The sequence below is a fragment of the Sinocyclocheilus anshuiensis genome, unplaced genomic scaffold (genome assembly GCF_001515605.1).
Source record: "Sinocyclocheilus anshuiensis isolate Anshui unplaced genomic scaffold, SAMN03320099.WGS_v1.1 scaffold413, whole genome shotgun sequence".
NCBI classification, from domain to species: Eukaryota; Metazoa; Chordata; class Actinopteri; order Cypriniformes; family Cyprinidae; genus Sinocyclocheilus; species Sinocyclocheilus anshuiensis.
In genome coordinates, this window is record NW_015536481.1 from 819,674 (window position 1) to 837,664 (window position 17,991).

A 17,991-nucleotide genomic window follows, 5' to 3' on the forward strand; every position below is an offset into this window, starting at 1 on the left:
GTAGTAAAACTGTACTAATTAACAATAATATTTATGAAAAAAACACAGTGGAGTGCATTTGTTGATTTCTGGCCCTGGTCAGAAATATCTCAAGCAAAGGCCTTCTATGCATGAACCCTTGATTCCACAGGTGAGTAAAACTGGCCTGTGCTGTGGATTTAGACGAACAGAACACAAATCTAGAGATGATTCACTTTGAAGGAGGGGTCATATGAGGACAAATTACACTTCTACATGAGACTGAGGGTCTGTCTTAGTGACCGTACTCATGAATGACATCAGCCAAATAACTGTCAATCAGCGATTCCAGTACAGCTCTTACCGCTGGGTGGAGTTTCCTTATCACGTTGAACAAGAGAGATGATTCCATTTATGGCTGGCCAGAACTGTTCATCGAGGCAAGAGCATGTCCGCCAGTGTGTGTTTGTGCGTGTGGCCAATGTGGGGAGTGGAAAAGCTATAGTTCATTTCCTAAAGGGAGGCCTGGTCCTCATCTACAGGCTTTCATTAAACAAATACTACAGTGATTCTGTGAATTCTCTAAATGCCGTCAGTTGAATCTGTTCAGCGTCAGCCACAAAAACTGTTCTGCAATTGTTTTGTGTCAAACTCAATAACTGCATTTTGATTCACAGGGATCCAACAAAGGGTTCACTGCTCTTTGCAAACAATCAGCGGATGTCTGTAAGACTTCACTTAATTTGACACACTTACTTCATTTTTATTGGTCTGCAATGTCTTCAAACAGACAACACCTGAGTCACAGATTAGGGGCTGAGAATGATGACATCATGCATACACACACACACACTACCCTCACCAAGGAATAATCCTGTGGAAACATTTTAAGGATTCATTTATGAATAGTTCAAAAGAACAGCATTTAACCAAAAAAGTTTTTGTCACTTTTTATCAATTTACTGCATCCCTGCTGAATTAACGTCTTTCAAATCAAAACTTCAGACAGACAGACAGACAGAGAGATACAGATAGATAGATAGATAGATAGATAGACAGACAGACAGATAGAATACTGGATATATTCAAATTAATATAAATAAAAACATAAATCACAAATATTAATCATACCTACTGAGGGCTATATGAAAATAAATGTGATTTAGTTAGCTTTCTATATGCACAATATTTTTTACCAGTTAACAAAGTCGCATACTTTGCAAATTTTATATACAGTACTCAACTACATCTGAGATTAATTAAGCTGAATGCAAAAATTGCTGAGCTTGTTTAGTCAAACCAGATGCCAAACTCTATGCAGTACTGAGGTAGTGAGCAGTGACTTATGGGTAAATTTTGTGTCGTTTGAGTATAAACTCTCGCTACAATTTTGAATCTCACTTTAATATTGACGTTTCAACTCCCAATTTAGTAGAATTTGCAAGAGCCTATTAATCAAGCATCTGTAGAGAAAGAGTTTAAGACAACAAGCCCTGTGCTGACCTACAACATTATCATATATGCTCTCATTAATCTTTCACTTGGCCCTTCAAGCCGCTCCATTAGACAGATGGAGAGCAGATACTGATGCATCACCATGGTGACGATTCTCACATCGGAATATCCTAGAACACCCACCCAGAAATTACAGCAGGCTACTTCCTGTTTGATGATGATTAGAATGGTGGACGATGAGGAAGAGACATAACAAGAAGGTTTCTATGGAAACACCGGAACAGAACTTTAATGCAGAACTCAAACAGCTGCTGCTCAATGAGGTTACCATGGAAACACTATTTTTCACCCCCTCCCCTTCCCACCCCTGTTCCACTGATACAGACTCGGAACAGCCATCCTTGTATGCTCAAAAAAGCTTTTTCTTCTCACAGCCCAAAAGCAAACCAGAGCCCCCAACATAAAGGTTACAGGTTCAATGGAACTAAAATGTTATGAAACCAAAAGCACTGCAGTTATTTTTTTCTTGCAATAACATATTAATATCACTAATATCTTTTTTTTAGTGTCATCACTGTGGTGTGACCCCAGAATGCATGACATCAGGTAAAGAGAAAAAGAGAAGTTGGTTAAAAAAAATGATAAATCATAAGTGTCCAAAGATAAACAACTCAAAAAAGTTTGACTCCGAGTCAGTGAGTTGTGATGTGACATCACAGAGTTTTCGCCCTCTTCTCTGATGGAGAATCCTCCTCGTCTCCTGAGTCCGAACAAGTCCGTTTCCCAGCAACACTGGAGATCTCCCTTCCAGAGGGTTCCCCCTGGGTCCTGGAGTCGCCAGAGTTCTTATTGAGTTCTTTTTCTGTCCCAGAGCATTCTGGGTGAATAGAGTCTGCATGGTTCTCATCTGCATGTGGACGTCCGTTAACCCCAGCCGCTGCAGTGCGACTGCTGAGAGTCATGTTTATTTCCTCCACAGCACTTAACTCTTCCCCGCTAGTTCTCCCTCGCTCTGGTTCCTCCCCAGACTCTGCGAGAAAGCCCGCTCGAGATTTCGCCCTCTCCACAAGGGTGTCACCACCTGAGAAAGAGGAAGTGAAGCGGCGCCTACATCTGGACTGCATTTGTCTGTCAGATAAGTGCGTGGGACTTGAGCCATGTCCACTTGGTTTTTCTTTTCCACGATTCCTAAAAGGTCGACCTTCGTCGCCTGAGGATGAAGAGGGTGATGATGGATTAAATTAATATAAATAAAAACATAAATCACAAATATTAATCATACCTGCTGAGGGCTATATGAAAATAAATGTGATTTAGTTAGCTTTCTATATGCACAATATTTTTTGCCAGTTAACAAAGTCGCATATTTTGCAAATTTTATATACAGTACTCGACTACATCTGAGATTAATTAAGCTGAATGCAAAAATTGCTGAGCTTGTTTAGTCAAACCAGATGCCAAACTCTATGCAGTACTGAGGTAGTGAGCAGTGACTTATGGGTAAATTTTGTGTCGTTTGAGTATAAACTCTCGCTACAGTTTTGAATCTCACTTTAATATTGACGTTTCAACTCCCAATTTAGTAGAATTTGCAAGAGCCTATTAATCAAGCATCTGTAGAGAAAGAGTTTAAGACAACAAGCCCTGTGCTGACCTACAACATTATCATATATGCTCTCATTAATCTTTCACTTGGCCCTTCAAGCCGCTCCATTAGACAGATGGAGAGCAGATACTGATGCATCACCATGGTGACGATTCTCACATCGAAATATCCTAGAACACCCACCCAGAAATTACAGCAGGCTACTTCCTGTTTGATGATGATTAGAATGGTGGACGATGAGGAAGAGACATAACAAGAAGGTTTCTATGGAAACACCGGAACAGAACTTTAATGCAGAACTCAAACAGCTGCTGCTCAATGAGGTTACCATGGAAACACTATTTTTCACCCCCTCCCCTTCCCACCCCTGTTCCACTGATACAGACTCGGAACAGCCATCCTTGTATGCTCAAAAAAGCTTTTTCTTCTCACAGCCCAAAAGCAAACCAGAGCCCCCAACATAAAGGTTACAGGTTCAATGGAACTAAAATGTTATGAAACCAAAAGCACTGCAGTTATTTTTTTCTTGCAATAACATATTAATATCACTAATATCTTTTTTTTAGTGTCATCACTGTGGTGTGACCCCAGAATGCATGACATCAGGTAAAGAGAAAAAGAGAAGTTGGTTAAAAAAAATGATAAATCATAAGTGTCCAAAGATAAACAACTCAAAAAAGTTTGACTCCGAGTCAGTGAGTTGTGATGTGACATCACAGAGTTTTCGCCCTCTTCTCTGATGGAGAATCCTCCTCGTCTCCTGAGTCCGAACAAGTCCGTTTCCCAGCAACACTGGAGATCTCCCTTCCAGAGGGTTCCCCCTGGGTCCTGGAGTCGCCAGAGTTCTTATTGAGTTCTTTTTCTGTCCCAGAGCATTCTGGGTGAATAGAGTCTGCATGGTTCTCATCTGCATGTGGACGTCCGTTAACCCCAGCCGCTGCAGTGCGACTGCTGAGAGTCATGTTTATTTCCTCCACAGCACTTAACTCTTCCCCGCTAGTTCTCCCTCGCTCTGGTTCCTCCCCAGACTCTGCGAGAAAGCCCGCTCGAGATTTCGCCCTCTCCACAAGGGTGTCACCACCTGAGAAAGAGGAAGTGAAGCGGCGCCTACATCTGGACTGCATTTGTCTGTCAGATAAGTGCGTGGGACTTGAGCCATGTCCACTTGGTTTTTCTTTTCCACGATTCCTAAAAGGTCGACCTTCGTCGCCTGAGGATGAAGAGGGTGATGATGGATTATGGATGGAAATGCTGGGATAGTTGGAGGAATCTGTTGCGCCGTGAAGATTGTGGGCGGAGTCTCTTCCTGAAAGGCTCATGTGGTGTCTCCATCTGGCTGCGTTGCGCTGTCGCATCCTACTCCTGCGCAGATCCTCATCGACACCATCTGTGCTGGAGGAGGAGCTAGAAGATGAGCTGGGGGAGGAGCTAGAACTCAAAGCCATGCCTGCTGAGGAGGCGTGGCTAGAAAGGCTAGAGTTCTCACGTGGACTTGGAGATCTGGGACGGGGCATTGGGTCCAACCAGAACCCAGTGGAATCGGAGTCCTCGTTCACAAGGTCTAGCAGAAACGCAGACGCACGTGGCCTCATCTGGCTCCTCTGCGACCCACTCCTATCCTGATCGGTCCGCTCGCTCCCAGAGGCGTCCGGTCCGGCCAATGAAGATGAAGAGGAGTGGTCAGAGTCGCTGTGATGAGCGGCGGATACATTGGCAGAAGATCGTGGCATAGATTGCATGGCGCGTGTGGATCGTCGAGCTCTCGCGTGCAGCTGTAGAATGGCGCCCTCGCTCAAATCGCTGTCCGAGTCCGAGCTCCACCCCTCAATCTCACGGCGAACCAGCGAGTCGAAGAAAGCCATCATCCGGGGGTCTTCCTGCACTGATTGGCTGATGTAATCATGTGACAGGCCACTTCCGCTGTTCAGGACCAGGCTTATGTATTCCTCATGAGTGTAGAGAGAGCGCGACTTGTCCTCCACCAGGCCTTCCAGATCACCAACACTATCTGGCTGCTGATACGGACTCCATACCTACAGAGAGAGGGAAAGGGAGTGAATTAGGCCCATTCTATAAGGCACATGTATTTATTTTGCCCAATTTACAAGGGACCTTCTTTCTAAAAATTTCAAGGTGACTAATATATATATATATATATATACTGTCAAAGAAAAATATATGCTATATATATAAACTTGGTTCTATTCATCACTTGTTGATTGCATACAGGCAGAGAATGCAAACAATCACAATACGATCAATGACATGCATTTAGAAAATAGATCCAAATAGTAAGAATTGCCATTTCATGCAACTTTACTGTCACTGTCATTCTTTTGAATGCAAACACAACTCCTTTCTATTTTAATTAGGCTCATAGATTGATATATGTTATTATAAAGACATGTTATTTTCAAAATTAGCTATTAAACTGTGATTGTTTTATAGAATTTCTAAAATAAATGAATTTTTTCATTTTTAAGAGTTGTTTTATTTCTTACTGTCAATAACTACAACTTTAAATTGTGATTAATCCCATTATTATAATATAAAATGTCATACACTACTGTTTAAAAGTTTAAGAGTCAGTAAAAACAATAGTATTCCGCAAGGAAGCATTAAATGAATCAAAACTGACAGTGAAGACATTTAAAATATTACAAAAGATTTATATTTCAAATAAATGCTGTTCTTTTAAATATTCTATTCATCAAAGAATCCTGAATTAAAACATTAAGAAATGTTTCTTGAGGATTACAATCAGCATATTAGAATGATTTCTGAAGGATCATGTGACTGAAGACTGGATGGCTGCTGAAAATTCAGCTTTGCCATCAGAGGAATAAATTACATTTTAAAATATATTCAAATAGAAAACAGTTATTTTAAACTACAGTATTTCAGCCTTGGTTAGCATCTAAGACTTCATTCAAAAACATAATGAATGAACATCTGAATTAATTTATTTATGTGAAAATCTATTTGAAGTAGAACTATTTTGTATCAATATAAATGTCTTTACTGTTGCTTTTGATAAATTCAATGTGTCCATTTCTTTAATTTCTGTTACTTCTGTTAATTTCTCTTTAAAAAAAAAATGTATGTGAGAACCAGAGGTGTCACAAGTGAGACTGGAGAGCTACAGTGTAGGGAAAGATTTTCAGTGAACACCAACTTAAATTGTCAGATAAACTGTATTATAATACACAATCCATTCGGATTACTTTTATAATCATTTAAATCCAATCACCCCCATTCACTTTTATATTATGGAAAAGAGCAGCGTAAACTGTTAGAACGACATAAGGACGTTTGTAAAAGAGTAACAACTAACCTTAATGACCTTCTCCACCCCGGAGGAGCAGATCATGTATGTGTGAGGGTTAAAGCGGACCTGATTCACGATAGACCGATGACCTTTCAGAACCATAAAGGCCCCGTTCACCACTCGACCCGGACCTCCTGTCGAGACAGAGAGAGAATGAGTCCATAAATATGAACAACATTAGACACGGTTAGTCTGTGTATGAGTGACTGTGTTTACCTGCTTCAGGGTCGTTGGGGATTCTCCACATGTAAAGGTTAAAATCATCTGAGCCAGACAAGATGTACTGAAAAGACATAGAAACATATTATTACATACACTCTAACCAATATTAAGGTTAAATGCAGAGCACAATTCCAAGTATGGGACACTATATATATATATATGCACACACACACACAACCATTTAAAGGTTTGGAGATTTTTTTTAAAGAATTACTTTAATGATTAAACTGAAAGTGACAGTAAAGGCATTTAAAATGTTTCAAAAGATTTCTATTTGATATAAATGCTGTTCTGCAAACTTTCTATTCATCAAAGAATCCTGATTTTTTTTTTTTTACCAGTTTCCACAAAAATATTAAGCAGCACAACTGTTTTCAACATCAATAATAATAAGACATGTTTCTTGAGCACCAACTCTGTATATTTTCCAAGTATGGGACACTATATATATATATGCACACACACACACACAACCATTTAAAGGTTTGGAGATTTTTTTTAAAGAATTACTTTAATGATTAAACTGAAAGTGACAGTAAAGGCATTTAAAATGTTTCAAAAGATTTCTATTTGATATAAATGCTGTTCTGCAAACTTTCTATTCATCAAAGAATCCTGATTTTTTTTTTTACCAGTTTCCACAAAAATATTAAGCAGCACAACTGTTTTCAACATCAATAATAATAAGACATGTTTCTTGAGCACCAACTCTGTATATTTAAATGATTTCTGAAGCATCATGTGACACTGAAGACTGGATTAATGGCTGCTGCAAATTCAGCTTTGCCATCAAAGGAATAAATTACATTTTAAAATATATTCAAATAGAAGACAGTTATTTTAAATTGTATTAATAGTTCACAATATTACAGTATTTCAACATTCAGCATCTAAGACTTCATTCAAAACTATTAAAAAAATGTACCCCAAACTTTTAAATGGTAGCGTATTTATAAATAATATACAATATTAACATTATTTATAACAAAACAATATGTTGTCCCCAAGAGGTCTTCAGACACATTTATCTAATTTCTGAAAACAGTTTTGAGTAACACAAACACAGTGAGCAGTTCAAATGTTAGAGAGGATTTAGGGAGGAGAATCCATCGTTCTGTTGAAGGAGGTGTAAGACAGTCAGACAGAGAGAGCAGAAGCAGCTGGACAAACATACAAAAAAACACAGAACCCAAGAGACAGGCACACACACACAAACGCAGGCAGACAGACAGAAGAGCATCTGCTGAGCTTTAGATTCAACACTGATAAAACAAGCTTCTACAAGCCATTCCCTCACTGAGCATACCTGAAAACACACACACTCAGCATCTACAATCCTTTGACACACACGTCCACCAACCCACAAACAGGAATACACACAAACATGTGCACACATGCACACACAAAAACCTCTTCTGCGCAATCAGTGATCAGTCACATACACACACTTTAATATTACCCATCACCAGACATATTAAAGGGACCGGTTAAGTTAGTCATAAGTTAATCATTTGTTCACTCTACATTTTTCAGATAGCCAAATAGATAAAAACAGATTAGGTTTATTAGAGATGGGTCATTTAGAGATTTAGTTAATTCTGTTATGCTTTATCTAGCTGTCTAGTCTGAATAAAAGAACTGAATCCCTAAGAAACCAGTGTGACCTGCATCTGATGGACAAGACCTTAAACCAGAATAAATATGCTGATGCACTCAGGAATTAAACATAAAAGAAATATATAACACTTTTTAAAATATGATTGTCACACAGGGCTATGACATAATCTCAGTAGCCAGAGTCAAATCAGCAGCCTAATAAAAGCAGTTTTATTCTACATGGAACAGGTCGTCTTATGCCGTTGAGATCACTTGACAAGCTTAATACAACTTCCTTTCCATCTTGGGTACCTTCCTATTATCAGAAAATTGGTAATTGGTGAAACATCTACTATAATATAACAAAAACATTTGCGATTTGTTGGTAGAGTTTGAGGTTTGGTAAGATTTTCTAATGTGAAATTTGAAAGAAGTCTCTTATGCTATATATATGGGTTTTGAGCATCCTGTTTATCTAACCTGATCATGGTCTCCAGCAAAACAGCAACTCTTCATAGTACAGGAGTTGAAGTAGCCCTGGTTATCAAACTGGAAGCTGGGCAGACGAGAGTGGAGCTCGTACAGGACGGGAGGCAGACGCCTGCGCAGAGCCAGCAGGTGCGTCCCCATGCTGTTAAAGCGCACACTCATGGCACTCTGAAGAGACAAACTCCCTCCGTACCTTAACAGAGAACTACAGCACAGAGAGAGAGAGAGAGACATCAATCACAGAGGAAAGCAGGTTATTATAAAAGATCATCATTCAGATTTGTGTTATTTCAGGAGATCATGTTTAGTGACCAAACTGAGAAAATCTTTACACAATCTCTGCTGTCCCCTGCTGGTCTCAGGCAGTACAGCAGACAGCTATGATGATAAAGCTGGCCTTGTCAGCTTGATTGCAGTCCATATTTGGACCGGAGCAAGTGTTCAAGCTTTTACTGGACATAGTTCAGCAACCCTTGTTTTGCCTGCTTAGCTGTGCATATAAGCACAGTTCTCTATCTCTTGATGTTGATTAACCAATTGCAGCCAGACATACTTGCATAATGTTTATTTGAACAATGTCCATTGCAGCTAACTGCCTACTTCCATATTCCTCATGGCCCTCTGCCGTCTCTTTTTTCACACAAAATAAAAAAAACTTAACTCAAATTAATATTTCATGTCCATTTAATTACATATTTGGTAAGTAGCTGTGCAATAACCAGGAAAAAGTACAGTTAACAGGCTAGCACCTCAAACGTTTTTGAAAGTGTAATATTATTACAATTTTAAATATCTATTTACACCAGGGGTTGCCAACTTCGGTTCTGTACAGCCACAGTCCTGCAGAGTTTTACTCCAACCTTGATAAAAACTCACCTGCCTACAGCTTTCTAGTAATACTTAGACCTTGATTAGCTTGTTCAGGTGTGTTTGATTAGGGTTGGACGAAACTCTGCAGGACTGTAGTTGGCCACCCCTGATTTACATACTATTTCTATATTTTAATATATTTTATCATGTCATTTCTTCCTGTAATGACAGCCATTACTCCAGTCTTCAGTGTCAAACGATTCTTCAGAAATCATTCTAATATGATGATTTAGTGCTCAAGATTTTTCTTATTATTATTATCAATTTTGTGCTGTTGCTATGCTGTGCTGCTTAATATTTTAGTAGAAACTGTAACATATTGTTCAGGATTCTTCGATGAATAGAAAGTTCAATAGAACAGAACTGATTTAAAATCCTTATAGAAATCTTTTTTCTTTTTTAACATTATAGAAGTCTTTACTGTCACTTTTGATCCACTGAATGCATCCTTGCTGAATAAAAGTATTGCTTTCTTTGTATAAAAAAACCTTCTAAACAGTAGTTCATTTATGCAAATATAAATCACTATAGACTAATTACTGTCAAAAATATAAGCTGTCAAATCACTGAAATGTTATTTCTTAGTGTTCAAATTCGAAACTGATACCCTAAAATTAAATGCATTTTTAGGGTATATTTTAAATATTTTTATGTTAATAACAGTATTAAGGGTGATTCATGAAATTACAAGTGAAAGTGCTGAGATCTGATAATTACACTGAAAAATGTTTAGCCGCTCTCTCAATCCCTCTCAAACTTTCTTTTGATAATGTCTTTTGTCCTTTGAAAGAAAAAAGTTAAAGTGTGATAGAAGTGAGATAGATTGTGATAGAATGTGTGTGCTTTTTTCGGACAGATCTCCATCTGACCTGCGGGGTTTGCGGATGTCCCACAGTCCCACCCCCTCTTTAGAGTTTGCAGTGGCCAGCAGACGGGGTTCTACGGGGTTAAACATCACGCTGTGGAACGCTGACGGGTAGTTGGCCAAGCAGAACGGTTCTAGAACACAACAGAATTATAGTGTGAAAAGAAAAAAAATTAGAGATGAAACAGAGGTTCTAGAACACATGAAAAATCCTGAAAATGTATCATGGTTTCATGAAAATATTAAGCAGCACAACTGGTTTTAACACTGATAATAATAAGAAATGTTTCTTGAGCAGCAAATTAACATATTAGAATGCCTTCTTTCAAACTGGAGTAATGGTTGCTAAAAATTCAGCATTGCCATAACAGGAATCAATTCTTTTTTTAAATATATTCAAATAGAAAATAGTTCTTTCAAATCACAATAATATTTCAAAAACAAATTACCGACCCCAAACCTTTGAACGATAGAGTCTGTGATTATCCTTTATGTGTCACTTTTGAATGTGTACCTCCATGTGGCGGTTCTCGTGTGTCCCATATGAGAACTCGGCCGTCATCAGAGGAGCTGGCGAAGATGTTATCATTAATAGGACTGACGGACAGACCATACACAGCGTCGTCATGCAAGAAGACGTTGAGCGTCTCGCCACGTTCTACATCATGCAGAATCACCTGCTCATCATTTCCTGCAGTGCCAAACAGAAACATTAGACATTTGATCGCCCCTCTGTTTCAGCTGCAGCATCACGAATCTGAGCAGCTGCTTGTTTTACCTCCTGAGAAAACACGTTTGTTGCTGCTGTCAAATGCCAGGCAGAAGATGTTGGACAGGTGCTCCCCCTTCAACTTGATCGGTTTGGCTCGTGAGTGTATTGCTTTCTCCATGTGCCACAGCAGCACCCTGCGGTCATCTCCACCTACAACAGAAGACAGATTAATAGATTCGCCAGAGAAATGTTTCGATATCCCTCTCTTGAGGGTATGAATGTAAGGTTATATGCACACAATCTGGCAGTTTTACAGACACCAAGGAAGAGTTTGGGAGGCTTGTTCTCAACAGCAATTCAGAAATTCATGGTCATGGTAACAAAAACATCATATAGCCCTCTCATACTCCTGCTCTGATTTAATACAAAAGGTGTTTTATTCTCAGCCATTGTATTTTATATTGTTTGTAAAATAATGCACAGTCTGGAGACTTGCAAAAAGATCTGCGAGTGACAAACTTGAATGGCAAATCTGCTCTACGAATTATGTCCATAAATAAAATTCTTGGGCCAACTGGAAAACACACATTTATATCTAATGAAATAAATTTAGATGACTGCCTTGTGTTGCAGCAGTGACATGTTTCCAGACACCATTTTAAGCAGAGGTGCCCAAACTTGGTCCTGGAGGGCCGGTGTCCTGCAGAGTTTAGCTCCATAAGGATATGCAGGAAATCTGAAGACACAAACATTACCTTTAACTGACCACAAACATTACCATTCAAACGTTTGGGTTCAATAACAATTTTTTAAAAGAAATTAATACTTTTATTCAGTAAGGCTGCATTAAACTGATAGAAACTGAGAGTAACAACATTTACAATGTTACAAAAGATTTCCATTTCAAATAAATGCTGTTCTTTTAAACATTCAATTCATCAAAGGATCCGGAAATAAGCAGTATCACCGTTTCCAAAAAACATATAAAACAGCACAACTGTTTTTAACATTGATATATAATAATAAAAATGTTTCTCGAGCACCAAATCAGCATATTAGAATGATTTCTGAAGGATCATTTGACACTGAAGACTGGAGAAAATTTAGCTTATCATCACAGTAATAAAAGTTTAAAAAATATTAAATTAGAAAATTTCACAATATTACTGTTTTTTGAATGCAGACTTGGCGAGCATAAGAGATTTCTTTCAAAAACATTAAACAATTCTTACCAACCCCAAACTCATGAATGGTAGTCTATTATTGTGAAACTATACAGATTAACATGTTTTATTTAAATAGGTGGATTTCCACTAGAGCACCTGTTGCCATGCAAATATGAAAAAACAGCATCCTACTGCTATTTTATGCCATATCTCTTGTGCAAAATTAAACTGAAATTTCACAGTGAAACTAAGTGCAAGTTCATCTACATTTTTCTGTACAAAACCTGTGTACATGGCAAAAAAACAAAACCATTCTCTCTTCAAAATCTTCTCTCAGTGTTTTGACCCATGGATTTACATGACTTTTCTAGTCATTACTGGAGTTAAAAATATTTTAAACAGAATGCAGTTAGAAAGGGTACATTCTAGCTAATAAAATACAAGTATTTCTAGAAAACGTTTCCCGTCCTTGAAACCACAATTTTAAAATTGTCTGATATTTCCTGGTTTCCATGAGCACGGAAACTCTCTGGAACTCTGCGCATTCACCACACCGTATATGCCAAATGTAAAAACTGAAAATATGCAAGTGCAAAAACATACAAAAGACATTCAAAAGCAGGAATGAAAATGAGAAGCCAAAAGAATCAGTAACAGCTGCAGCCTATTAATGAGTCAGCAAGAAAAAGAGTCCGACAAAAACTGTGGAGGCCCTTCTACAGTGTGAACCACATACGATATACATTAAAGGTGCATTCAGTTTGTTTTGTTTAGGATTATCCGGCACCTATTCTTACTAATAGTACCAGTGGAACTGACACCTATCAGCCTGGATGGATGAAGTTTGTGAAGAAGTTAATGAACATTTTTGGATGCAATTCTAACAAGTTTTGTACAATGACAGGCACTTTTTTCCAGTGTGGTGACTGTCATATATTTGCAGTTAGCGCTTAATGTCTTGCAGTTTATCTATGAACTATGGCATGGTAGATATTTTCTTTATTGTTTATTCTTAGAAGCAACTTAGTAAAACTACTAGTAACTTTAGTCAATTGCATGATAAGGCTGGTCACGTGATGCCAACATGATTACGCCATAAAGGGCGACCCATTTCATGCATGCAGAATAGAAAAAAAGTTTATTCTAGAAGACTGATCTTCATCTCATGTGGATGTACATTATGTAATCTAATATAATTTTAATGACATTACTCTGGTCGTTGCGTTTCTTTGTGTAAAAACTTTTTTTACTGAGTGCACCTTAACACGTTTATATATACTGACCGAAAGACTGAAACCTCTTCTTCTTTTTTTGGCAATGCCCAGAAAAATAAAACACGCATGCACAATCTGACAAATCGAAGCTGTCAAAGCAATGCTGTCACTGCATGTTTTATTCTGCATGCCTATTCTATACACCGTTAGAGACTCCTGTCTGTCTTTCTCTCGCTGACCCACATTAGAAAGATCAGCGTGCAGAACCGGAGGATCTTACCGGACACCAGCCACTGGCCTCCATTGTTGGAGAACTCGATGGCGTTGACGCAGCCGAAGTGGCCGAGCATGTCCTTCTTATAGAGGCTGGAGCAGCCGGCCAGTCTGCGCCGCTGGAAGTCCTCCTTCAGCCGCGGCTGTCCGCCGATCGTCCTGCGGGAGAGGAACCCGACGGCGCTCCGCATGCCGCAGCCCCGCACCTCCTTCATCTCTCCTCCGGTAAATGAGTCTCACCCCCGCCGCTAGAGTGTCCCGGCCGTCATGGGTTTGAGCTAAGGTATGATTCGGTGGATTCTTGTTCGGCTGGAGAATGTACCGTTACATGTTTGCTCGGTAAAGCATGAAATTGCGCAGCAAAAACAGAAGACTGTTTAGAGTCCCACTGACCTCCGGCACTTCCTGCTCCGGTTCAAGGGTGATGACGTCACAAGACCGGTGTTTTTTCTGTTCCTGTGAAAAAATGTTCCAGTGGGTGGAGTTTACGTGAATAGTTAGTTGCCCTGTTGTGGGCGTGTCCTTGAAACAACGCGCAAACGAATGGAACTGAAAATATTAGAGCATGCTCCTCAAATCGCTACATATTTAAAGGGGTCATATGATGCGATTTCAATTTTTCCTTTCTCTTTGGAGTGTTACAAGCTCTTGGTGCATAAAGAAGATCTGTAAAGTTGCAAAGACTAAAGTCTCAAATCCAAAGAGATATTCTTTATAAAAGTTAAGAGTCAATCACTCCTACCTAAAACGGCTCGTTCTAACATGCCCCCACATATCTACTTGCTATGTGGGAAGATTTGCATAACGCCGCCCAAATGTTCAAGCAAAGAAAGAAGGCTAACTTTAATTCTTGCTGTTGCCGCCGCTGCCATGTTGTGGAGTCGCTGTGTGTTTATGTACATATATGGAAAATAATGTGGGTTTTTTTACCTTAAACTACATAAACACATTGCATTACACCAAATACACAAAATAATGTTCTTTTTAGCAACGTCATATGACCCCTTTAATGGATTATTTTGAACAGGTAATGAAGTTTCAATGTTACACATTAATTAGCATTAACTGCAACAGTGCCAAAACAATCCATATTTGTGTAATATGATAAATAGTCTGTAACATGTTTTGCTTGATTGATTACAGGCACAGCAAAACAATCAGTAAGCTAATAACCTATCTTACCTAATATAGTTTTTACTCTTTGGTGTGTTTAGCTTTTTATATATTTCATTTGTGGGGCTTTATTTTTAATAGTTTGATTTGATTATCCTAGTTGTAATTGGTGACTAGTAAGCTACAGTTTGTATATAACAATGCCTGAAACAAACCTCTACAAATGTATCTGTGGCCTAATAGAATTGGTGTGAGCATTCTGTGTCATTATTTCTTTCTTTCTTTTTTAAATAACCAGTTTTTACCATCCTCCACAGCCCCATCAGTATCTTTTTAATTATTCTGAATATCAGAATTATAATTAATGTCACACTAAATGCACATTTACTTCTGTCACATATTTTCTCCTATTACTATTATTATATTTTAAGTTTTTTTTTAAACATCAAAATCTTTCTACATAAGCCTGTTTGGGAATCACCAATCTACTAAGGTTTATGCACTGTATTAGCCTATATAATCAATTTCAAATTATAATGATTACAATATTAACATTTTAACTACAAGAAAACATGTTCTCCGTATGTATGTAGCTTATGTAGGTAACAGAAACACTGGCTATATACAAAATAAACAAGATTTTATATATTTGTTTCAAGCATTGTAGTGAACACACTGCAAATGAGTTAATATTCATGTAAACTCCACCCACTGGAACAGTTTCTCACAGGAACCGAATATTACACAATACCGGATCACTAACTCAGAACCAGAACCCCTGTTGTACTTTCTGATTGAATGTTATATAATAAATGTTTCAGTTTATATAATTTGTGAACACTTGTGGCTTTTTAATATGTATTGCTTGATTTTTTTTTTTTTGCATATGTTATTGTTATTAAAAAATGAACCAGTATGCTATATGTGTAAAAATTTTATTGTTATTAAAAAATGAACCAGTATGCTGTATGTGTACATATCTATTTAAGTATTTATTTGTTTATATGTTAATATCTATTTAGTTAAATATGCAAAAAAAAGCAAAAAATAAACCTATAAATAAATAAACCTCTTTACACTTCATTAATTTATTGTTATATTAAAAGATTAAGATTAAATTAGAATAAAATTATAAATTACATATTAAATTATAATTAAATATTTAGATTCAAAAGATTATATTTAATATTTACAATAGGATGTTAATAATGTAACACTAAATATTTAATATAAATTAAAACATGAATAGAAACCATATTAAATTACTTATATTTTATTTACTTATTAAAATGCAATAAATAATAAATCTCTTTACTCTTCATAAATTCACTCTCATATCAAAAGAGAACATTTTTTATTTTTAAATTATATATTTAAAGATATATTACACACACATATATAAACTAAAACTCTGAAAAATTATAAATTACATATTAAATTGTTTAGACTGAATTCAGATTCAAACGATTTATATTTAATTGTTATTTAATTAAAACATTTTTTTAATTAATTTTACAACATGATGTAAAATGAAAAAAAAAAGTGGGTATTCTAAACTTGTGGTATTCTAAATCTTGTGATATTCAGAGAAAATATTATCAGTTATAGACTCTAAATCAAGTCTCAGATCAGCATTTCTAGTCGAGTTTTTGATCAACATTTGGTGCAAGTATCGAATATCCATTTAATATTCATTCAAGAGGCATATAAATAGTTACAGACCTGTCTCTCTCCTTCCATTCATAGTGAAAACACTTGAATGAGTTGTTTTCAACCAGTTGTCTTTATTTCTTTCACAGAATAACCAACTGGACGTTAACCAATCAGGTTTCAGAAGTAGCCATTCAACTAAGACTGCATTACTGTCAGTCACTGAAGCCCTGCGGATTGCGAAAGCTGATTCCAAATCATCAGTTCTCGTTTTGCTGGATCTATCTGCTGCCTTTGATCCTGTGAATCATCAGATTCTTCTGTCCACCCTCTCATCTCTGGGCATCACAGGAACTCTACTTCGCTGGTTTGAATCCTGTCTCACTGGTAGGTCTTTCAGGGTGGCCTGGGGAGGGGAGGTATCCAGATCACATCAACTGGTCACAGGGGTTCCTCAGGGATCAGTTCTTGGACCCCTCCTCTTCTCCATATACACTACAATGTAGTGATGTAGTGACTACATCACTGGGACCCATCATACAAGCACATGGCTTCTCCTACCATTGCTATGCTGATGACACACAGCTCTATCTTTAATTTCAACCAGATGATCCAACAGTAGCTGCACTGATCTCAGGCTGCCTGGCGGACATCTCGGCATGGATGAAAGAACATCACCTACAGCTCAACCTGGCAAAGACCGAGTGTCTCGTCTTCCCTGCCACTCCGACTCTACAGCATGATTTCACTATCCAGCGAGGTTCATCAACAATTACCCCATCAAGTTTGGTCAGAAATCCTGGCGTAATCTTTGATGACCAGCTCACTGTTCCTGGCTGGTGGAATAATCTTCCCACCCCCATCCGGAATACTGAATCCCGAAGATGTCTAGATTGCACTAATCTGAACAATGTCTGAAACTTTGTATTATGAGCATTTCCTGTGTTTATTTGCCTCTTTATGACAAATCGCTTGTTTTCCTCAATTGTAAGTTGCTTTGGATAAAGGCATCTGCTAAATTAATAAATGTAAATGTACAAATGACAAGCAGGGACCAAAACAAATCTTAGTGTGTGTAGTTTTATTAAATTCCACTAAGGAATTACAGTGGTAGTATTTTTTCAACAATTTTTCTTACAAATACAAATTTATCTGAGTAATCCCCTAAAACTGGAGCAGAACTTTTAAATTAAAAAGCTAAAAGATTTTTAAATTACATTTTTTAATAATAAACAAAATAAAAAAAAACTAATACTAGTGGCAGGTATACATTTAAACGGCAAACAGACAGTTCTTTAGCACAGCTCTAACTATAAGCTGACATCATCAGCAAAGCTCCTTACATACTGTGTATAAATTATGAACCTTTTACAGTCTGGACAAGCATGAAATATTTCCATTAAATTGCACCGAAACCTCTGCTGACCAGAAATAGAACAGCACTGACATCATTGCACATGTTTGCCACTTGCTT

General features: G+C 37.6%; 1 protein-coding gene across 2 annotated transcripts; it reads right to left on the minus strand.

Annotated features, from left to right (window-relative positions):
* Window positions 1–3,299: 3,299 nt before the first annotated feature.
* LOC107681972 (DDB1- and CUL4-associated factor 5-like) lies at window positions 3,300–14,199 on the minus strand. 2 transcript variants are annotated; one of them, XM_016478407.1, is made up of 8 exons: window positions 13,762–14,199; window positions 11,168–11,311; window positions 10,904–11,080; window positions 10,394–10,523; window positions 8,646–8,859; window positions 6,564–6,630; window positions 6,354–6,481; window positions 3,300–5,052 (listed from the first exon to the last, which is right to left on the minus strand). In XM_016478407.1, the coding sequence occupies exons 1-8, from the start codon at window positions 13,967–13,969 to the stop codon at window positions 3,733–3,735; spliced, it is 2,388 nt and encodes a 795-aa protein (XP_016333893.1). In that variant the 5' UTR covers window positions 13,970–14,199; the 3' UTR covers window positions 3,300–3,732. The 2 variants fall into 2 exon arrangements, with proteins under 2 accessions (XP_016333893.1, XP_016333938.1); XM_016478452.1 differs by lacking the exon at window positions 13,762–14,199 and adding an exon at window positions 11,723–11,789.
* Window positions 14,200–17,991: the final 3,792 nt, after the last annotated feature.